The sequence below is a fragment of the Nomia melanderi genome, chromosome 11, assembly GCF_051020985.1.
Source record: "Nomia melanderi isolate GNS246 chromosome 11, iyNomMela1, whole genome shotgun sequence".
Taxonomy (NCBI): Eukaryota; Metazoa; Arthropoda; class Insecta; order Hymenoptera; family Halictidae; genus Nomia; species Nomia melanderi.
The window spans coordinates 6,902,870-6,927,389 of NC_135009.1; the positions used below are offsets into that span (position 1 = coordinate 6,902,870).

The 24,520-nt window shown below is 34.5% G+C and overlaps 2 protein-coding genes across 9 annotated transcripts in view; both read left to right on the forward strand.

Moving 5' to 3' along the window:
- sky (GTPase-activating protein skywalker) overlaps positions 1-21,298 on the forward strand; it is a 56,500-nt gene extending 35,202 nt beyond the window's left edge. For 3 of the 6 annotated variants that reach the window (XM_031980999.2, XM_076372295.1, XM_076372294.1), the window contains exons 2-11: positions 9,573-10,045; positions 11,322-11,510; positions 11,715-11,839; positions 12,371-12,517; positions 12,827-12,961; positions 13,044-13,262; positions 14,692-14,778; positions 16,395-16,553; positions 16,633-16,862; positions 16,949-21,298. In XM_031980999.2, coding sequence (XP_031836859.1) covers positions 9,679-10,045; positions 11,322-11,510; positions 11,715-11,839; positions 12,371-12,517; positions 12,827-12,961; positions 13,044-13,262; positions 14,692-14,778; positions 16,395-16,553; positions 16,633-16,862; positions 16,949-17,090 — 1,800 coding nt within the window. In that variant the 5' untranslated portion in view covers positions 9,573-9,678 and the 3' untranslated portion in view covers positions 17,091-21,298. Of the gene's footprint in view, positions 1-9,572; positions 10,046-11,321; positions 11,511-11,714; positions 11,840-12,370; positions 12,518-12,826; positions 12,962-13,043; positions 13,263-13,742; positions 13,773-14,691; positions 14,779-16,394; positions 16,554-16,632; positions 16,863-16,948 lie in introns of all 6 variants that reach the window. The other 3 variants (XM_031980996.2, XM_031981000.2, XM_031981001.2) reach the window with 3 other exon arrangements.
- A 2,598-nt stretch (positions 21,299-23,896) lies between these two features.
- The window catches only part of LOC116428856 (sex-regulated protein janus-A), a 105,622-nt gene continuing 104,998 nt past the window's right edge, over positions 23,897-24,520 (forward strand). For 2 of the 3 annotated variants that reach the window (XM_031981018.2, XM_076371917.1), the window contains exons 1-2: positions 23,897-23,999; positions 24,194-24,367. In XM_031981018.2, the coding sequence (XP_031836878.1) occupies positions 23,900-23,999; positions 24,194-24,367 (274 nt within the window). In that variant the 5' untranslated portion in view covers positions 23,897-23,899. The remainder of the gene's footprint in view (positions 24,000-24,193; positions 24,368-24,520) is intronic. The other variant, XM_031981019.2, reaches the window with a different exon arrangement.

Consider the following 24,520-nt stretch of genomic DNA (forward strand, 5'->3'; position numbering starts at 1 on the left):
TTTTTTACTTGATTGGATTATTTGAATTCAGTACAGTGTAAAGGGGTGTTTTAAATAGTAAATATTACAAAATGTGTGTCATTTCATTTTAAATGATGAAGAAAATAGTCTACTTCAATTCACTATTAAAGTAGTTTATTCCCTTTTATTTCAAATAATAAAATAAATAATCTATATCTTGAAATACGAAACCGCGCAGCAAACTTCATTTTAAATCCTATCTCGCGTAATAAAAGTGCCGCGTAAATGGATGGACGGGTTTACACCGAAAGCTTTGACCCGGTTTCCCGAGGAACCCGGCTACGCAAAGATCGATCGAACGAAGCGACAGGTGCCTGTTTTTACCCGTGTCCCCGTTCCCGGGAACCAAATCGCAATACATACTGTGCAGCTCTCACGTCCTGAATGAATCCTAAGAGCTAAAAAGTCACATGGGCAAGAGGACTCTTCCATTCAGGATACTCGCATCAATAACTATAGAACAACAGTTGATGTTATTGGTCGAGCCACCAGACGAAGAAAGCAGACGGTCAGAATGCGACGGGAGTGAGGTGTGATGAACATTGACGTCGAATTTTGTTTCTATTGTACATATTGACGGCTTTTTATGTCTACCAAATCCGGGAAACGCAAGAGGCTCGGCTACTATGTTCCCTGAAAGAACTAAAGTGGAGCGTGCGGCCGATTCCTCTCGCTCCTGTGCACTTTCAACTTTTAACACTAGATTTAATTTATAGATAGATAAGAATTCTTTGAACAGTATTTCATAGTAATTTAAGCCGATTTTGGTTGGTGTAATTATACGAATACACACTATAATTTTCTGTTCTTGAAATTCTAATTTCCGCAATATATATGAATAAACATGTAGTGTTCTAGGAGCGGTAGAATAAAGTGTAGAATAAATGTGAATAAATCTAGTGTTGAGGTTTCTATACACGGTGACATTTGTGGCGATGCAGGACCATTGCTACAAACGATGGGTTTGAACCCTTTTCACTTTTTGCTTGAGTAAAGCATGTGTAATAAAACCTTGAAAGGCTTAAATACATCAGTTGTAGCGATGCCTGCATCGCTGTAAGTTCCAACGTGTATGGGGGGCCTTAGGATTGACTCAGGACATAAAGAACTGCACAGTAGTATCTGGTGCCCGGCCTGTTCCGCGCGGAATCACGCGTTTGGCGAGGCGCATGAATTATTCAGCAAGATCCGAGGGAGAGAATGAGATGATAACTCCGGTGGATCGTCGGAATCAAGGCTACGATGATATTAGCGAGCCGCGTGCGCATATTTGGCACTCGGACAATTGTAACGAGAAATTTCTTGCTGGATGTTTAACGAACCGTCCTCTTGCGTTTTCCTTTTCAGATACTAATTGCCATTATTCCGCCTGCGACGCAAATTACGCCGCCTAAATAACTGCCGTCTGCGCGGCGGACTTTCTTCTATAATAAGACACGGTTGTACGAGGTGATAAAGAGGCTTCGATTGAATAAGATGTTGAAATCTCCTCTATCAGAATGTTAGACGTAGATACGTTTTATAAGTAGGTTATTATCTACTTGCTTGAATCCTCTGGATGATCGCTTTGAATGTTCATCTGTTATTAAGTCTTGAATGAAAAACGCGAACGTCGTTGTTTCTTACTTGAAGTGTTTCGTTGTTTTATGGATTGACACGTACCGATTTTATTTGGTATTTTTTTTACGACTTCGGTGTTTTGTCGAAAATTTGAAACAACCTTTTATATTTTCATTGAACATTTTTATATTTTAATTTGACTGAAATTGCTTGATTTCTTGTTTAAACGTATTTCAACATTGCATACGTACACTGATAAAAACATATTTCCATTAAAAGCGAAACAGTAGTTTTTCATTAAGTATTATAGTAATCGTTTATATACTGAAATTTGTTCTTTTCAGAATGGCGACACAAATGGTCGTAATAATCTTTCGTGATTCTTTAAAACAATACAGTAGTTGATTTCATGTTTTCATAATTTTTTTTAGACATTTTGATAAAATCCCTATAATTTTGAATAGAATCGTTACTTGGGTATAAAAAGTTCGCGTATATTTTTCAAGATCGCCAGTATCATTAGTACCATGTAAAGAAATTTCCAAACATTGCATCATTTGCCAAGACCTGCGCCTTACATCTAATCCAATCATAGTAGTTTTATACCGAGGAGAAATACACGTTCATTGCATTATTCGAATTTCAGACACGTCATTATTTACCTTTTCCGTAGCACTGGCATTTGAAAATTAATTAAAATGAGTATTTATTGCGAAAATGTGCAATTCAATGTCTACGATTAAAGTAAATTAAACATAAATTATAATACAGTTTCATTAATCACTCTGTTATATAAAATTGTGCATACGACATAAAGACATTAAATTCTTACGAAAATGATAAGAGTTTGTCTTTGTAAATTCCTATAAGCCATTTAAACAAAAATATTAATTTTTGACAAGATTAAAAACAAATTCAATTATACCTTTAGAATTTCAATAATTGATAAGTAAAGGAAGTAAACCAGTTTATCGTGTGTGATAGTTCTACCATTAAAAATGATGCAATAATTACTCCTGGTACTGCATGAACATATCAAAACAATGTTATCCTCAAACTCAGTTCCTTTATACGAAAATTAATACATAAAATCAAATAATTCTATTTAATCATTTGTAAATAAATATTACTAATTCTTCACAAGACTCTCGATTCATTTCTCTACCATAACACGTAAAAGCATCCGAAAACATATTACATAATAAATAATTAAATTCAATAAAGTAATAAAAGTTGCAAGAATTGAAATAGTCCGCACGCGTGTTAACCTCCTACAATTTCATTCTACTATTGAATTCAACAAAAAGATTCACCAGTAAATGTAAAGAAAAAGTATTTACTTAAAAAAGATAATTTACTTCCAATCTAAGATACATGTTCCTCCCTACGAAACACATATAACATAACCATATAACAAATCCCTAAAAATTTACCCAACAAAACATCCTGTTCAACTTAATAATCCTCCTTTCGCAATCAGCGAACATCGGAACGTCTAAAACCGCCAAATCTCCACGAAGCCGCGTCGCGAAATCGTTTTACGCGTCTCCGTCGGCGAGAGAATCCGCGATAATCCTCCCGAACGAACGAATGATAACGAGTCGTAAAACAGCCACCGTATAATTGAGCTAATTAAGCAGTTAGATCAGCGGCGACGATTACAGACGCGGTGTCGGTGCGAGGTGGGATCGGTGCTCGGCAGGATCGAACGCAAAAGAACTCGTGGCGTACGCGTATCGAGTTGTGAATCGCGCGTCGAGACGGAAACCCGCGCACGAGTTAATAGAATTATGCAAATTCGTCACTCGCGGGAACGCGAGCGAGCCGCCGCGGGTTTCGTCCGATCTTTGTTTGCTTTCGAGTGTATCCCCGACAATGGCATGCTGGCCGTGCTCCTCCTCCTTCTCCTCCTCCTCCACCTCTTCCTCACTGCTGATGGGATATATTTATACTGTCAAGTGCTGCGAGACGCTCTCGGTAGTTGCAATAATATTTATCTACCCACGAGCCGCGCGCGAGGCGTTCAACGCGACAGGGTTGACCCTTTGTGGTCGTTCCTTTGTAGATTACTGTCGTCATAATGAGGATTTCGAGGTTTGCTAGACGGAATCGAGAGCTGTGAATGAATAATTTGATTATTTAACTTATTCGTTTAATGTTTAACCCTTTGCACTCGATTTATTTCCAATGTTGTTGAATGTAAACTTGTATTTATTTGTAGAGAAATGAATTAAAGTCATTTACAGCGGTAAAATCCTACGTTTTATATTTATTTTATTTATTATTGTTATAATAAGATTTAATTTTGATAATCTTTTAAAGTGTGGTACTTTTTCAAACAATTTCCAATGTTTTATAACAAATTTGTATTGTCGTGTGCAGCATGACATAGGAGTGCGAAGGGTTAAAGTTGTAGTTGTCGAGATCAATTCGGCTATGTAATTTTGAGTGTCCCTTTGTGGAATAGTGTTGCCGTAATTGTCAGCTTTAATGGTTAAAATCCGAAGTTACGAATGAATAGCTTAATTACTTAATCCATTAGTTTAATAGTCAACAGATTGAGTGCCACTAGAACCTCGAGTGTTTTATATATAATTTATTCTTTTCTGGCAAATATATTTATCTATTTAGAAATAATCATTGATTATTTAGTATCACACAATTCTGATGTTACACAGCTGTTAATCACTTACTAGCATTATTAAATATTTTTATTGAACATCAGTAATCTTATATATTGTAATTGTTTTCAAGCAATCCGGAAGCGCCGGTCATTAATGACCACCATGGCAGCAACATGAAACATGTCGACTTGATGTAATAAGCGATCAGAATAGTTTTTTGCTTGATGGCTGAAAGCCAACGTACGACCGCAAAGGATTAGAAAAGCGGATCGAGGACCTCACGAGGATTCCGCGCGTTTCCATCGAGCCGATTGTCATCGCGACAGGGCTGTCGCCGCACCCTGCTATTAATAGATCTCTGATTTCATGCAACACACTTCGCCAGCCTCGTGTCTCGTTATTATTTAATCGGCCAGCACGAAACCAGCGTCTTACTTTCCCTCTCTCTTTGCTCGATATTGAAAACCGTGGCCTCCGCTTGGGGAACTCCTCGGGCAACCCCTTTACGACTTCGATCGTGTAGTTTCTTAGCCCCTACTTTCTTTCATTGATATTTTTGTTTTTTATGTATTTCTTATTTCTTACATTTTTCCATTGATAATTTTGTTTCTATATATTTCATATTGCTTACCCCTATTTCATCGATATTTTTCTTTTGAATTTTCTTTTTAATTTCGTTTTGGTTAGATTCGGTCAGCAGTTAGATTCGCTTTAAGACATTGATATATGAGTGAGGAAATCCGTGATAAATAAACGAGGAATGAAGAATCGAATGAATTCTGTTAATGATACTCTTATGTTGATAAACTTGAAAGAAAGATGTAAGTTTAATTCGCATGTAAATACAGCAAGCATAGATTTTTAGATATTCCTGTCATTGATCAGAAATTACGATCGTGGATTATTTTGATATCCTGAACAAATATTTTCGGAAGAACACTGATTGTAGTACTAAGCGTGATTCTTACAAATATTGAGACTGGAGTCTTCCAGACACGATCAATGTTTACTATTCTTTCCGAAAGACAAAAACAAACAAAAAAACACGATTTGTAATTAGATTAGGAATAATTATTAACAGTGAGTTACAAATCTGTTCGGTTTTAAGTTAATTTTTCTTAGTAGCTTTAAAATGCATTTCCATCTTTTTAGAGACATTTTTTCTATAATACAATATAATCTCTTATAGTGTTGAAAACAAAATAGTTAAAAAAAAGATTTCAAAATAATACCTGATTAAAAATATTTTTACGAACTTTAAACATCTTTGTTATAACAATGTAATAAAATATTATAAAACATTCCATTATTTTCTGTGAACACGTGCTTTAGCTAGCTACGTTTCATTATGTTAAAGACACGATGAAGTTGTCAATTGTTACAAGAATTATAAAAACAATGAAAATAAAAACAAAGTAGTCTTTCTCTGTTATTTCATGAACTACTACGCAAATTAGGGGTGTGAATGAAAGCTCAACATTTCAACGTTTATTTACATTTCTATAGACACGAATAAAGTTTCATGGGGTCGCCACCCTATAGTGTGTTGTTTCAGAATTGATACCCGCAAACACGTTCAGACACGTTTCAACCTTCGGTTGGCTCGGAGCAGGTATCATGTACAAACGTGTTCAGTATTACATCGGTTTGAGATTATAATAGTTCTTTCACTGTAATTTTCTGTACATCAAAAATAAATCATACTAATAATACATAAGTTATGAGAAGTCTATATAAAACAATAAATTTAATTTTACATACAAAAATTGTTTTACAATTATACACAAAAATGTGATCCATCCGGACATCCATAAAAATGGAGACTCCGTAAGGAAATAAAATAATACGATTTTTAATACAGTTTAAAACGGTTTCTCGTTCTTGGAAGATCACTAATTTGCGTTAATTCCGGATCGCGATAAGAGGATTCCGTTCGCAGCCTCCATAAGCAGAACGAGCGTTGTTGTAAAAGAGTTTTTATCTGCTGAGGCTTTCTACAGATTGTATACAGCAAATGTTCCCGAGTCGCACATGGTTTGTTGATAAGCATTAAATGTGTTTATGGCGGCTAGATAACTCGTGCATTTTATTAATAAACCGTTAAGCACGCCGTGATTATCGTCACTCACGGTTTCGCATCTGGCTGGTTTGCTTATTATTAGCGACAGCTTTTACGTGGCTAATTATAGGCGATATTATATATCCATTGTCTCCTGCTGGCTACCTCCTTTAGAAACACGTCGTCGAGGTCATTGTCTGATCGACAACGGTCTCGCTGCCGCGCGAATCGAACCGCTCGCCTCGTCATATGTTTCTAACGACGGGATATCACCCGATCCGAACGCGCAGATTTTAATGAAACTTGGCACCGGATGTGGACCATCGAATATTCGACGTGTATCATTTTTATAGCTGGCCATATACGTGTTTTCCGGTGGTGAAAATAGCTTCGACGTTTGGGGGTGGGTAAACTTATTTTATGAAACATCTTGAAACTGTTCTCGAGTAGAAGAGTTTGCACCAGAGGAAATATTTTTTACTACGAGTGACAATAGTCATTTCTGTTGGTGAATTGCTTTAGAGGAAGAATTCCTTCCAAAAACTAATTTTTGTTTGTGTACCTCTGTAAACATTTGGAAAACGAACTAGTGTTTATATTTGCTTACTGTTTGTTAAAAAATATCTCATGAATCAGTTGTTACAATTGATTAATATAAATTTCGTAGCTGTATAATACACAATGACTACGCTTAAATATTTGCTCTGTCACTTGTAAATGATTTTAAAAATTAGAATTACATAAAATCCCAATCTCCAATTTTACATTCACTCCAACGTTCATACTAATTGACAATCGTTCATGATTGTCGATTTATATTGACAAAAATATATGTATCGAATACTTTTTTGGAGAATTTTGCTAAAAGCACATCGAAATCGATGTGTGTCAATTGGGTAACATCCCTCCTCGGTGGAATGCATTAGAGATCGTCGCGTTTCACGTTGGCAGTACCGTAACAGGCCCCCAAGTGTTCTGAGTTAGCACGGAAATTACGACGGAGTGTAGCCGGAATTTGCCTGCCTCCTTGTTTAATCCCTGTTCCCGTCGTTGCATTTTTCTGGCGAATGCTCGTGACAAAGTATTGCATTTCCGTTTCTCCAGATCTCGGTAATACGACACCGCAACATTTGCGTTGACGATTTCGCGCTGCAGGAACAAGTGTCCGCATAATTTGATGTGCGGTACTATAGGCGCACGTACATATACTAACTTATTTTCGTGGCCACGTTATATCGAGCTGACCGATTGCGATGACTTTAAGTAGTAAACAATTTTCACCTGGTGTCGAGCGAATGAGAAAACGACACGACGATCGTTTGGGAACAGAAGCGACGTTCCTTCGCGGGCTTGTTTACGCTGGCATCCTTACAGAAGGCGAACGATTTTGTTTCGAAGTGACCGATGCGCGGTCCGAAACGACGTCAACGAAAGTGTACACATACGTTGCACGGTATCGCGAGGAAAGCGTTTGGCTCAGATAATTTCCCCCTCGTTTTTTTCCCTATGTTTCTTTTTGTTCGTACCAGTCGCGATTAAATGTATCACGGACCGAACGGATGATACGGTTCACCCAACAGCCACAGTTATTATGAGAATGTTTACGGAAGGTTTTTGGAATCATAAATAATTGGGGCGATTGGAAATCAGTTTGATAATGCGGCATCGATGGCCATTGATTGCTCGGGATGTAGTTAGTCAAAGGGGACAGGTGATCCATCTACCCGTCGATTTCTTCCGATGACATGAAAACACTCGATATTCCGCCGTAAAGAACCGTTTTGGGAGTTTGATCACTGACGTTCGATTGTTTGAACAGTGCCATCTAGTTAAAGAGGACAAACATTCTTTGTGTCAACCTTATGCTTGTTTCTTATCACGAGTTTGTCGGTATGGTAGAGTAGTACCAACTTATAAAACAATAGGGAAATTATCATGGAAATGGTGGTTAAATATGAAATTCTGACGTAGTAATAAATGCCAACTATTTCTGTTTAAATAACAGGAAAAAAACTAAATATTCCTTATTGAGGGTGAAGAATTGTGTATATCGAAAAATAGAATTGAATATTAGGTATTTATAGAACAGTATCCTTCAAATATAAATAAAACTGAAGTATACTTGTAGCAAACAATGTAAATGTTAACACGTTGCGTGCCGCGTGGGGCGTATGCGCCCCACGCTGAACTTTCTGTTCAAGCCATTGGGTATTTTCATTGTAAGACGAAGAATTTATTAAAAATGTATTATGTAGTTAATTATGGGCATCTTAATACTATTGCTGCGGCGTTTATTTGATCGTGGGGTGTATCCGTCCCACGCGGCGGTCATTTTTTTTTACTGCGATTTGTTTTAACGTTAAAAAATTCGGTTCCCAATCGGCAAGAAACTGTACTGTAAAAGTTGCAACATTCTGTAATAGTTGTGTGGATAAACCACATTTATGTTTGCCATGTTTTAACAAAGTTCACCGTAACATCCCTTCCTGATTATATACAAACTTGTCACATAAATATAATATTAAATATATTTCAACTGAAATGTTTTATTCTAAACTAATATAGACATCATAAAAAAATATTATGTGCGAGGATGCGATTCGCTCGGTAGAGTAATATTCAGCCAGGTATTTGTTAAACTAATTCGTAGAAAAATAAATTTATTGCTTTGTTGTGTTATGCATCTTAAAGTATACACCTTTTCCTTGATAGTTACGATTTTTGCGTTATTTTAATCATTGTAAGGCATACTCCAGAAACAAAACAATACAAGTGTAAAGCGTGGGGCGTACGTGTAGAAATATTAAGGCTAGGCTAGATGTAAAGATTTAAATTTCTCCTTAAATTAGTTCTAACCCAAGTTTAATCCAAATGATATCTGATAATTAACCCTGCTGCAATTTTCAGTTTAAGGTTACTAATTCTAAGTCTTGTTATACTTTCCCCGAATTCAGAAATAGCCTTGAAAAAATGAGAACATGACTAAATCGAAAAAGATTAGACACTGCGGAGACGAAATACTGTTAAAAAAGAACGTGATGGGTCGGAGAAAACTTAAAGAACGCAGCAGGGTTAAAACTTATAACTCAAGCATATATCCCCTGCGGTTAACTAGAGGCAAGGTTTCGTCATTTTTTCATTTTAGTTTCGTTTGTATCTTGTTTTCTTTTTGTTGTATCCAGAACAAGAGAAATAGAATACTAAAATGAAAAGGAACAAATTCAACACACTATATAACTCAGAAATGAGCTGATCAGTTCGATATATGTAAGCGTCGGGGGTTAATTCCACGTGTTGTTTGGTTTCAGATGAAAATTGAAACATCCCAGGACATGACGTAAATGCCATGGCTCATAAATCAAGGGGAAACGGCACAATGAAGAAGAATCTCGCGCCGTAGTCTCACCACCTGCGATGTTAGTCACACAGACACCCTCCTCGATGGACAACCCGCCGAATATGATGTCGGTAGTCGAGGAGGAGGCGAACGTCGATATTGATGACGCGTTTCCACCGCACGTCGACACGACCAACATCGTGATACAGCCGGAGTCACCTACTAGCAAGAAACAAACGCTAAAGACCTTCAACGAGGTCAACGCGCTCCTCCAAGCCGGCAGAAAAAGGGAGGTTAAGTTGATCATAAGGGAGAATGCGTGGCCATTGAACAACGGAATTAGGACGCAGCTCTGGCCAGCCCTTTGTAGTCAACATGCACACGGCAAGAACATGCTGGACGGTTTCTATTGGGATATGGTCAATCAAGTGTTTGGGACTACAGGTGTGTTTTCTTATACTATCCACAGATCTGCCAAATATTAGTCCAGAACAGTGGTTCTCAAAGTAGACGTACTAAAACGACCTAGGAAGTCGGTAGTAACCTCGTATAGCAACTTCTTTTTATTTGTTTGCTTAACGAAAATAGATTTTCGGAGATTTTTTAAAGAAAGCTTTAGCTCATATAATATTCTAATTCTATGTAAATAATTTTTCATATGTATATAATAATAAAATTGAAGTATTTTTATTTTTTACTAATTCGTTTTAATGATTACTTACTTAAATAATCATAACCTACGAATAAATATTATTTTGTACAAAAGATAATATAAACGTTCTGAAATCAATGAACCCGTGAACAGTAACAGATACATGTATGTGCGGACAATTGGTTTCGAAGTCGATCTCATGCTGATTTCAAAGGCCAACGAGACACCTGCTTAGACGGAGTATAACAAAAATGCAGACTGTTTGTTTTACCAGAGATAAGAGATCGGAAGTTCCAACGTATAAGCTTTCTTGAACCTATAAATCTAAACAATTCTATACGCGATGCTTCGCCTCCGTCTCGCTTGGGCTACACTCTCAGAGGGTTAACTGTTCACGAGTTATTCTTACGACTTTTAGGTAAACCTTCAAATCAGTTTCTCTGAGCGGTGTCTTTCAATTGTGAGCATTTAACAGTGCTCTACTGTATACGATATATCGATTATAGTGTTCTCATTTGTCTTTTGCAGTTTATTTGAGACTTAATACATTTTTTATCAAAATCTTTTATAAAGATAATTTAAGTTTAACTAGAGTCCCGTTGCTATGTTAAGTCACTATGTAACTTTTACAATTGTTGACCCTTAGAGAATTTTTGCACATTCCTATTTTAAAAGAATCATCCCTTTTTTTTAATTTGAAAAATGTGAATACTCTTTTTGAATGAAATGTTATTCGTTAATATTCAATTAAAATTACAAAACCACATTTGGAACAACATATTTTTACATTCCACTGCGACAAAGTTTTTTCAAGTTTAGTGGTAGAATTATAAAACTATAAATCTTTAGACTCCCAAAATTAAAAGCGATGAAAGTGAGTCATGTTTATTCTCCTTCTTCTTTTGCATAAATTCATCTAGGACAAATGTGTTGAAATGTGTTTATCGTTGAATGTCCAAGTGTTTCCAACAAAAACGGATGTTTTAATGTATTTAGACAGATGAATCTAATTCTTCTTAGTTGTGTATTTACCGAAGTGCTGACGGTCAGGATTATATATGTTTACAGAACTGCCGGAAAAATCAATCATGTTACCGCCGTTTGTGGATAGCACTCATTGCCTGTCGTACAACCTGACAAGAAAAGGCAGGAGTGTTGCAGACAGGGTTGTATCTGTGCTAGGATACGCTTGCCCGGATATAACCTACAGTCCCTCTCTCTACCCAATTACGGCGCTTCTTCTTCACTTTATGCCAGGTGGGTATAAATAAACAGGTTGTCCGGACGCGACGCTTCTTAGACGGTCCATTTGTTTGAAGTACAATGGAAATTCACATCGCGGTCCTTTACGTCCGATTCTCCGTCCGATCGCATAAATGAAGATGTAGACACGCGGTTGGATACCGTCCCAGTTATTAATAACCCAAAATCTGAATATTCACAAAATACGTTTTCTTGCAGAGGAGGAATGTTATCATTGTATGGCTAACCTGGTTGCTGCTAAAGACAAGATGTTCATTACGCAAACGAAGCTTCTCTACGAAGTTACCTGGAAAACTGTAGAGCAAATCACCAAAAAACACGTGGTACGTTTGGTTGTTGCTTTGAAACGATGAGTCATCGTGAAACTACTTGAATATGATTCACCTGAAATGATCCTCATTTGCTTGTAGATGTAAAGTATATGTTATAAATGTTTCCACATTTGTCAACTGTCTTTTATAGCTGAAAATGAATAGTAAACAGCTTTGACTACATAGTTTTACATAAAAGTATAATCATAATTTTAACATATTTATATATAATATTGCTGATTACTATTATTGTATTGTTATTAATATTATGATTCATATAAATATTTATGTCAATTTTTTCAAAACACTTTTATGTTTCCCTTCTATGTGATGCAAAACTCATCTAAGCATAAAAATATGTTTAAGTAATTTCTAATTAAGGTATAATTATTTGAATATATATTATATATTGAATATATATGAATGTAAAAGACTATTTAAGGTCAACAAAGTATTGGGAAAAGGATATATGAAAATAAGAGTGTTGAAGCTCTGAAAAATGTTATTGTTGTAAAATATTGTTATTTATACTTTTCATTTCAGAAATCAGCTGCAGTACATTTAGCCAGACATTGTTCAGGGTCAAGGGCAGAAAGAATTTATATGGATTGGATTTGGTGGATTCTACAGCTTCTTCCTTTCCAACATCTAGTCAGGGTTATGGACTGTTTCCTTCATGAAGGCATTAAGGTCAGTATTTATAGCACTCATAGGAATAAAATTCAAAGCATTCAGATTTTTATTGCATCTTCTTATGGCACATTGAAAAAGTTTGGCTTCTGTTCAAGAAAGTGAAGCAAATTGCATATATAATATGAAATGCCTTTCCAGGAATAGTATGAATGTAAATTTTTAGTATTGACCATATGTCAAGTAACAAATTGGTTTTAGAACACATTTATTGAATTTAATATACATAATTTCTTATAAACAGTAATTAAAATTAATCTTCTTATTTTCGTCTATGAATTACGCATTTTATTTCTTATTATGTTTTAGGTCTTCTATCGAGTAGCAATGGCTATAGTTTTATTATTCTACAAGCATTCATCCTTGCAGAACTCTGAATGGATGAATGAGATTTCTAAGAACGGTATTGACGCCGCTTTGTCGAAATTTTGCAGGCAAATACCGGTGAGTAAGAGGATTGAAATGTTCAGTAGTATTAGTAGAACCGGAAACGGAAACGGAAGCGTAATCACATTTGAATTTGCAGGTAACGCCGGCCAAATTTTTACGTACCGCGTTTGGGATACGTGGACTTAGCTCAGCTTACATATCAAGGGTATTTGTGCGCACAGAAATGGCTCTTAAGAGTAGAAGCGTTTTAACGGGATCCAGATCGTTGGCTCGTTCACGATCCACGGACAATCTACCAACGAGTCAGTCTCAAGTCAACATTCAGATGATGTCGCACACACTCACGATACGAGAAGTACGTTACCCGTATACCTATTTTTACCAAGACGGTGTGGATCACCGAATTACGGAAAAACTGATTCTTACAAGTGGATTTACGTACATGAAACAAAATTATATTCGATTTGAATGTTACGCCCTGCGGTGGAATCTTCAAAATTATTCTGTTGATTTTATAACCAAGGGTTCCATTAGTTTTCGATATTGGCATGTTACCGATGGTGTTATCCTGTTTACCTTCGCATTATAAGATTATAATACTGTATATATATATATGTGAGCCGATTATTTTTCTTATGCATTATTTTAATGTTCAGAATGGTTATTTTCTTATTTGCGAGATATGTTGCAGGATTGAAGGTTTAGTATATTATTAATACCTTTATATTAAGATAATAATGTAGACGATACAAAGTTTGTCGTTTAAACGTAGTTTCTTAGGGTAAACGACAGCCGTGCTATGCGAAAGCTGTTCAATTATTCACTTTGTTTTCAGAAAGAGTGTGAAGACACATACAAAGACAGGGTATCGTATAATTATCTTTTTGGGAAATGTGTTGTTAGTTTCATGTGCTCTGCCCTCTGTTCCTGAACTACTACCTGTTTACATTCATTCATACTCACCCTTTGTTACACTTATCGTGCCAGCTTTATCGCTGTTACCGTCTATCCACTTGCAGTTACTGCCTTTTCGATTAATAGAATAACAAAGATTTCTTCTATTACAAAATTCATTATCTGTTCATCAGATCTTCACTGGCTTTCAGTGTTCTGCAAGTACGACACATAAATCGTCATAATAATACTAAAGACGGTATACCATATTGGTATATATTTTTTCCAAAAAGAATGTTGATGTTCAGAGTATAGATGGTGACTGTTACTGGTGAGCTGCAAGAGATGTTTGCTTCTCATTAATTAATGGGACGAACTTATCTTTTGAAGAAATTAGGGGAAACCCCTTGAGAACGTTTAAACATGAAATCAGTCTCAATCAGCGAACGTAGAGCGCTTCCATAAACTTCGTCTGTCGCAGTTCTTTTGTTTAAATAATTTCGTTGCAATAGCTGCGGAACAGACAAAACTGGACGGTGTAGCGACGCATTTTTTTAATTTTGTACTAATTATTTTTTATGCTTTCTTAGCATACCGATACGTCATTTTGTTTTCCAAGTTATATGTTGATTACACTGGTTAAAAGTGAGTTGAGTATTCATCTACTTTACATAGTGCCGCAAAATTGTATTAAAACTTGAAAATTATTGCTGGCCGTTTTCTTGTACGCTCTGTGTTTCCGGTGGTCTTAACCAGTGTTTCGTATTAATATATTTCTCGTTGAGAAAAACGAGTGAAAGCCGTATGACAATCATAATTGACGGTTCTATGTTGTCTTGTGTCATGCTGCGTTACTGGAATGATGATGGATTTAATGGTGATGGGTGTAGGGTGCACACAGTCCTGGACCGCGTGCTCTGTCAATGGGCGTTTATCCCATACAAAGCATATGCTCCCAGATTCTAGACATGCCTGATGTAAGTACTTAACGGGCGTCCGTTAAATCAAAGTACCGCAATAGCAGAGTTTTCTGTAGTATGCTGGTCGCCTCTCTGTGGCATGTCGGTATTGTCGTTATCGGTGTAAATACAATCGCCTTGAAGTATATATTGTTGGATAGTCTACAATATTCCCATCTTTGCTATTATCACAAAGATAATAGTTAAAGCGTGTATAATACGGTCACATTGGTTGTATAGTGGCAATCGTTCACACGTTCTTCTGTATTGCAAAATGGAGTTGGACTGTCGTAAACGAAACTTTATCTATCTTCCTTTTGGAAGTAACAAGCACATCAGTCAATTATGGATTAAGTTGTTGTTACAGCTTTGTAGTCATGGTTTCGTTATTACTTCTGTTGTACTTCTTTTTGCCTAAGGTTTCATATCTTGCAGTTTATGCATTGAACTGAATGGTGTATAATTTGATTTACATTGATTTAGAGCAATGCACCGCTTCGTGGCCCATTAAACGTATCCAGGCTCCAAGTTTTATCACCTTACGCTATTAACTTAGCATGAATTCTTTTTGTTCTATTTACGCATTCATGATGGCACTATGGAATCCCTTCCACCAAACCTTGATTAATTTGTGTTGTAATATTTATCCGAATGTCTGATCATTTTTTTTGACAATGTGATCAGTGTATAATACCAGTAACAAGTAGTGAAGCAATGTCCTTGACTTTAAATAATTTGAGTATTGTTACAGATGCGTGCAATTATAGATATAATATAGATATATATGTTGTTGTATATATTTAATATCAGCCGATCTTTTGTTATATCATCTGCATTATATCATCTATTTCCCAAGTCACAATCTTAATTCATTTGAAATTGAACTTTATTCGTGTAGCATATCACTTTTATATTTGTATGATGCTATTGCATTTTTGCATGGAGAATGTTTTTTTCATTTTATATAAATATATTTAGTTTATTTAGCATTTGCTAGAGTTTATAATATTTTCTTTATTACTAAACTACGGAACTTTATGCATTTATGCCGTTTAAAAATCCTTATAAAATTATAAAATGCACTTACTTTCACTTTGTTCACACTATTCATAAAGCAAATTTAATTTCACTTGTCACCAGATTTTTTAAATTTATCTATAAAAATATAAACATGCATAAACATCCACAGTTCACTTATTATATTATTGGCAAGAAACATGTAAAAATTAATTCAATATATATATGTGTTAATAAGAGTAATAGTAACAGAGGAAAATATATATATATATGTGTGTTAATAAGAGTAATAGTAACAGAGGGAAAATGATATCTAAGTGAAATAATTAATCCAAAAGAATGGACGAAACGTGATTGAATATTTCATATAAGCTGTCAAATAAAACTATTCAAAATAGTTGACATCAAAAACTTCTATGCAGATTTTTTATATTTATAAGCTTCTCAGTCACCATATTTTTAATTTACTTTTTCAGTCAAGCGCATGATTCGCTGCTGTGATTTAGTTTGCTGTATTCTTGAAGGAATAGAAAATTACTGGAAACTAATGTTTGCACAGTCACGAATATTAATCCTAATTTTTATATTACATTAATTTCCCGTTTATTCTGTGATAGTTATTCACATTGTGGTCCTGGCTGCCGATGCGGATTACCATGTACCAACCAATACTACTGTACACAACAGAAGAACATGGTTGTTCGTTAACGACGTTTTACGTAAGAGTAGAACAACACGAACCAACCCTGTTAATGATAAAGACCTGTAACAATGAAGTAAATATTTCTTTGCGTTGTAATATTTTTCTACTCTTTGAATGTACTTATAAATAATCATCCTGATATTTCTTGTTAGGTGTTTGGTGCCTACTGCTCTACAAGATGGTGTGAGCGTAATTTGAAAAATGATAAAGGACAAAGACAAGCCTACTTCGGGACGGGTGAAACATTTTTGTTCAGTTTATATCCTGAACGAGCAAAATATCCTTGGATAGGAATGGATTCTTCGCACAATGATTCCAAGGTCCATCATTCAGCTGAGCTGTTCATGGCAGCAGATTCTAAAATGATAACAATTGGCGGCGGGTAATTTTCATTTTATATTGTATAAAATATGTTTCTGATCGAACATATTATTATAAAACTATTTATGATTTGTTTTTCCTGTTTAGAGATGGGCAAGCCATATGGATGGACGAAAACATCAGATTCGGTAAGACAGATCGGTGCTCTACATTCAACAACCCACCTCTTTGTGCTAGCGGCGACTTTGAGATTAGGGTACTAGAAGTATACGGTTTCGCTGGTGCTTGAGGAGAATGCAAGTCTTTGCATTACGACGTATTGATTTATTTAATTCCCTACTGCCATTTAGTGACTCTGTTTCTATATATACAGAGTTGTATACATTATATACAAGTATCTTCGTGTATGTGGAAACGTTAACGCATCGACATTAAACGCGGTATTGTCGTAATGCATCCTCAATCGCTTGCGGAGAACTAGTATTACATGTGCATGTTTCGTTGCTGAGGCGCTAAAGAAGGTTCTGTACCGAATGAGATTACGTAGACTTATGTCTCTTTCGTTTTATGAAGCTTCCTGTTCGATTATTTGTCTCAATGTTTGCAAAACAAAAATGACTATGCGATTCTTGTATTCATTGTGTCGTGGATTTCTTATTATATTAAGCGTAACGATAGAACGGCTACTGACGCGTAAACATAGTCTGCGACACACTGAATCTTGACAATAATCGACATTGAGACGAATCCTCAGTTGTGCGCAACTTTGCTACCCCAAATGTACATATGTATAAAACGATTGGTTATTTACGTGAATACTTAATATTCATTGGACTAGACGCTGTCATTATGTATTTGTATATATACGTGCATATATGCAGAGAGAGTCTCTCAAGATCGAAATTGCGAATATCTTCATCGTTCTTTTGGAAGGGACACAACTTTTTAATCTTAGGTGACTCTCCCCGTATATTACCATATATCGCAAGATTATTTCATTAAATTTATTGTTAATTATACAGTTTTGTCAGAAATGCTCGTATATATGTGTTAACATCTTGTAGTGTTTATTACTTTAGTATTGTTATGTCTAGCTTTAATCAGTTGTTAAATACAAAACGCGAGAGAACCGAAGGGAAAAATACTGTTTATATATACATATATATATATATAATATATATACATATATGTTACATATTGTGTATGTCACGCGTTACCTGTGTATGTGTGTATATATAGCATATACAGACGTGTACGTTAATCTTATATATTTTCCTATAAATATTAGAAATAATGCCCCTTGCGCAACCAGATTCACTACACTGGCAGATCATTCATACGCATATACATATATACTCGATAAAAGTAATCGTGATCGACTGTGGAAAGACATTCGAGGAAAATGGCAGGGGGCGAATGGTACTTCGAAACAACGATATCTTTGTTTTTTCTTTCCCTTTTTTTTTATAATTTCTCGGTGGTGATTTCGTCGGAAAGATTTTGCTAAAACCGGTTACGAAGCCATAATTTTCACTAGTAGTACTTTAAGAATTTGTATACTTTAATATAGCATACGTAATTCTTGTTGATAGTGAACCAAGTCTAGTACAGACAGAACTAAGTACATGTATATTTCCATGCGTAAGCGTTCTCTCTTTTCTGCTTTCTTTTTTTCTTTTAGACACACTTCGGGCATTCTGAAGAAGCGTATTAGGGTGTTACTGTCGGTTATATATCCTTCGTCTCTCTTTGTGATCAAATCTGTATCGATATTATACCGGTACACGATTAACTCTTAGAGTACCTGCTTCTGTGTTTAGTTTCTTGTTGATTTATTTCTTTTATATTATTCGAGAGTGAAAGGACGCGAGGAAGACTGGAATCGAGCGTGAGTGAATCTAAACGTATCTCTATTTAGATTCCTTGGTTGTGATGTAGAAGTGGCTGGCACCACTTTTGTCCGAGCGACAATACGTACTAGTTATAAATGTTTGCGTAGGAGGATCATGTATCTTTCACCCCCCGTCACTTTATCAGCAATTACAGAACAACACGATACGGAATAGGTTACGTTGTTCCGAACACGAACGTCACATGTTATACAAAGTGTCCCATAGCCGTTTATACAATTTAAAAACATATGAAGACTAAGATAAAAAAAAAGTTGTACAATGAAATTACGAATAAGACGCGTTTCACTTGTAAGGGAATCGAGTTTCTATAATTTACTTGCCGAATATTTTAACTACCTATATCGTATACAGTAGATACTCAAATTTAACATTCTTCGAATGAAATATTCTTCCATAGAAATTTTATTCTACATTTTCGACACACTTTTTCATGTAGAGTGCCCGTTAGGTACAACTCAACCGTTATTTTAGTATCGAAATATGAAAAAAAGATTTCTGAAAATAGAGCCTAAGGGTCGCTCCATGTACCGATTAATTATACTTATGATTTTTACTGACCTAGGTAGATGGTTCGAGTCGATCGGTTCTTCGTATCATCTTATACGGTATTTACAGGCATAAACACTTGAATGGACGAACAATGTAACGAAGTACAATCAATATTACACATTTACGGCGCTACTGAACTCAAATTCTAAATGTAATAAAGTTGTATCGAACTTAGCAGTTGAACCCTTTCCCGACTTATACGTACGTTTGTTAAAATGTTGTGTCGCAACACCTACGAGTTGTGTGTAGCGTAGTGAATATGTATGAACAGGTCGAATGTAATTACGACAATTTACATTCGATTTGTCTTTGTTCCAACGACTTTTAAATCCTGCGAAATTAAGAGAGGGAAAAAGGGGAACACTGCTGATCTCACCGAGGAGCCAAAGTAGTATAGCGTGTTAAATGTAGCCGTTTCACACTGTGGCAAGCCTGTATCGGAAGAATAACCGAAGCCAGATGTTTCGCGTATGCTCTTCAACCGCGAAAAATATCTTTTCCGACGGTACTTTATTATTGTCAAAGGGACTCGTAATGTTACGCGAGTATGATTACATGGATTGACGCTACGAAAACAACAGGAGTCGAGAATACAATGAAACAGACCTGTGAACGGTTCGAGAAAGAGAAGGTGCATTTCGTAGGATGCGAGGATAGTCAAAGAAGAGGAGATCCACGTGCTTAAAATTCAATGGAAATTAAATTATTTCATTATTTAATTTATGCTGCATTAAATTCATCCGCTATTGTAAGCTTGTTGCTATAGAATCGAACCATTTCGTTTTCATGCCACCGTCCTCTTTCTGACTACCGCAGGACGCACTTATCAAAAATATTTCACGAACAAGTGGTTGCGAACGCTGTTGATATAAACGATAATTTTTTGTGGAACTATAGTCGTGTGATAACTGAAAATGGAATGAGTGAATATTTATTTATTGTGTATTCATAATCGAGCGAAAGGTGATGTGCTGAAAATGGAAAGTATTATTGTTTAAAGTTTCTAATGTAGCACAGCATAACATAAATGTACACTAGAAAATAATATATATATGTATATATATATGTATGTATATATATATGTATATATGTATGTATATATATATGTATATATATATGTGTGTATATATATATATATATATATATATATATATATACGTGTGTGTGTGTATATAATATATAATATATCCATATAAACTACGAAAAAATGAAAATAAACGTAATTGAATGGAGTGTTTTCAAGCTTTCCGCAATGTTGTTATGCTATATTACGTTATATATATACATATACACACCTATATAAAATAATATGTAATATATATTTATATATATAATGTAATATATACGTATATATATAATGTAAGTTGTACCGTTTCCGGAAACAAATTGTTGCGTCTCGATGCTACTTTATCATATCATCGTTGTGAATAGAATATTGTTATACACAAATCTATTGTCCCGTTTCATCCTTCTATTCTAAGAAGAATATCTCATGTGACATTCTTAACATACACATACATTGCATGTGACCCTAAGAGCCGATATGTGAAAGTAAATTATAATGTAAAATTAATTTAGGCGTATTGTGAAACTGAAATCCCTGGAATGAATAACACTATTGAAATTGCCACCAATAAAAACAAATTTTTCTTCCATTTTTTATTAGTTGATTTGTATATTTGAATGACCAATAAGTAAAATGAAGTAAGACATTTTTTTAGTGCAATAATCTTCTTAATTAATATTTTTTTAATCCATTGGACCAAAATTTTATAAATTTAGAGTTGTTAATAGGAATTGAATTACCTATGTACGTCATTTTTGCTACTGGTATTTAACCCAACTTAGCGACAACAAATGAATATGATGCGTACCTTCAAACGACGGGAATAATTATTTATTGAATATAGTGCTATAAAAATACAATTTTTATTAATTCATGATAGTAATCTATTTTTATGCTGTATACTTATACAATAAATTATGTAGCTCCAAAAGCAAAGGTATAATAAAATAATACTGTGATAGTTAATAATTTAAATAATTCCTAGGATCGTTGTGCCATAAATACACCTACATCATTACATTAAACAAAATCAGCTATAAACTTTTGATACATAAATAATTGAAATTTTAATGTAACAGAAACTATTTAATATTTACCGAAATTGATATTCTATTACAGTGTATTTAATATTCATTGAAGTTTTATTTTAACATGAGTTGAATTTAATATTCACCGTTTATATACTATTACCTTTTATTTAACTCGAACAAGTAATGGAAGATGAAAATAGACGAATTCGAGAATTTTCCTATTTGATCGAATAAAAAAAAGTACATACACATTCCACGATAGTTTATTCGGTTTCCATTTATTTTATTCATTTTAATTCTAACCTGATGAATCATTACTTTTTTCTTAGATCAATATTATCAGAAAAGCAGTATAACAGAATGAAAAGAGATCAATTTTATAATATATATTTCTATTATGTGTGCACGATAATTTACTATCCTTATCATTCGTATCTTTATTTAATTTACGTTAACAAACATGGTATCAACATGTATGCCGGACATACGTAATTTACATTTAAATATAGGCATAGAAATGTTTAACAGGTTGAGCGTGGAACCGATTTTCTTCTGCCTTTCGTTCAGGTGGTAGAGAGCAATTGCACAGTCTGAATACAATGATCATTTGAGCTATGGTTCTTTACTTACAATGTTTTAATTAAACTTCGTTAAAATTACAACATTTATTGCTTAACCTTGATACTGCTGGTGTCACGCTCCGATGTCGCCCAAACGAAAAGTTCGCTGTCAGTCCCCAGGGATCGACGTCGCGCTCAATGTGTTAACCCTTTGCACTTGAGAAGTGACTCTCAGTCATTAGTTATAGTGACGTTAATATTGACTTGTGTATAAAGCACCGGTGTGTGAGATATTGGGATAAGAAAGCTGTGTTTCTAAATTTATTTGTGACTTCTCTTTGAGTTCATTTAAAAAAATATCGTCTTTGTCTAGGTAGAAAATGTTAAGTATTTCTAGCGGAATACTTCCGAGTATAAAGGGTTAATATACCGTTCGTGACCTACAGGAAACCTTCTTGAGGACGGTTTGAGGAGTTTCTCAAAGGGGCACGAAGCTGGTACAGCACAAACAGCAGGATTGTTGATTCTAGGATTTTATTTTTCCTTTTGAAATTCAGAACAGAGTTAAACGTTTTCTTCATATAATAAATCTAAATGTTATAATTAATTTTTCATTGTCAAATATTTAATAAATACTTAATTAATAACACAGAATAGCCATGTCTAATCTATTAAAAATCCGTTAAGGTAATAATTAAAAAAAAAATAATTTTTAAAAATTCCACTTTCTTACCCCGGATTTGTGACGTCACATAGTGGGAAATCGCTCAAACTTCTAGCCAAATAGTATCTACTTGTTTCCGCTAAGTGGCGCCACGAAATTAACTATGTGGCGTGTTTCTTTATTCAATATATTTATTTACAATGTTCACTAAATTATAATGTTGAAATACTTTTATCGACCAACTTCTACAATGGCCTGTTTCTAACTGACTGTATACAAAAAGAATATCAGGGATATTAACAAAAGAATTTTAAAATGTATAGTTAAACAATTTCTAATATCAAACAGTAATTGACTTTATTCTAGAATCTACATTACCGACACAGTGGCTACAAATAATGTGGCGCATTCCTGTCGATGTAGTAGAAAACTTCTTAATCATTCTTATTGAGTTATTGTATTTAATGATTGTTATGTTTTTCGTTGCTAACATTGTTAATTTTTATAATATGCTTCCCAGTTATTGTGAACTTTTATTCAATGCATTAAAAGTTCTTCAAAGAGACGAGACGTGTTTTATCTTCTTACTGTAACCGTAATATTACATATAGATTATAAATTACCAATTAAGCTATACTAATTAGTGAAGACCTAGTGAAGACCTTTTTCTTATTTCAAAATTTGAGTGTCATATTTTTAAGAATTCTAATTAAAAGGATGAAAAATACATCGCTAAGTACATAGTGATAGTAGCACGATAGTAATTAATTTGTAAAACAGAAGTATGTGCTAGTAACTTGAGCATTTCGACATAGATGGCGCTGAGTTAGTAGCAAATCGGTGAATTTTGAATTCAAAAAGATATCCTTTGGTAAGCAATGAGCGTAGTGAACAGTCTATACGATTAAGTAAAAAATATACGCTAATCATTGAAATCGACAAAAAATTAAGTTTTTCAATTGGAAGTCATGATCGATCGTTAGCATCATATCACCGACAAGAAAATATACTAAACATCCAATGTAAATTTTTATCACACGGTCGGGAGTTATGTGACCATTTCACCAATCTCGCGTCACTTGCAATGTTACCATCAAAGTACAAATAAATAGAAATAAATAAATTAAAAAACGTATTCTATTATTATTTTCTGGCCACAATATTAAATTCTTCACATCATCGAACATGAAGTTCTATAAGATGTTTAGTTTATCATGTTTAATGTCGGTGGTTATATTTTGAATTTCTTTGTCAGTAAAGTAGTTTGGGTCATGAAAGTGAATAAGGTATGGCAGTCTGATCTTATGTTTTGTTTATGTCTGTACTGTTTGCAAGCTATAAGACAGTCCATATGATCGCAACTATCCAAAACTTTGGAGCTGGAGCAGTAACTTGCCGGTTTCCTGTTTTTAAGGGTATTTATCGAACATTACTGAATAATTGCTTCTTTCGTGTTTAGTTTTATAAAATTTGGATATTAATTGATGTAATGCTTCAAATGTTCTCTATATAAATCTTTTTGATACAATGTTTTTTTATATTGCAATGTTTATAGGTTATGTTGACATGTCTAACCAACTGAAATATTTGTTAATATGGTATATTTCAGCAGTTCTGTTGAACAGTAGACGTTTCGCTGCAATGTCTGAATCATTAAACAAAGTGCCAGCTGTGGATATTGATGGCCATGGAAGATTCAAGTATATTTTAATTAATGTGCACGATGAAACTAGCAATGACAGCAAAACTATTGTCAGGGGTTATGCCAGGGCATCTTGGCATGGTAAGTCAATTAAGTATAATTCTCTTATTCATATATGTTTACTTTATATTCTCAGTTTCATATTAATTTGGCTTAAACATTATTTGAAACTTTCATGAATTTCTATGAATTATTTTCATATTTACAATAGGTTGGTAGGTTTTGGGAATGAAA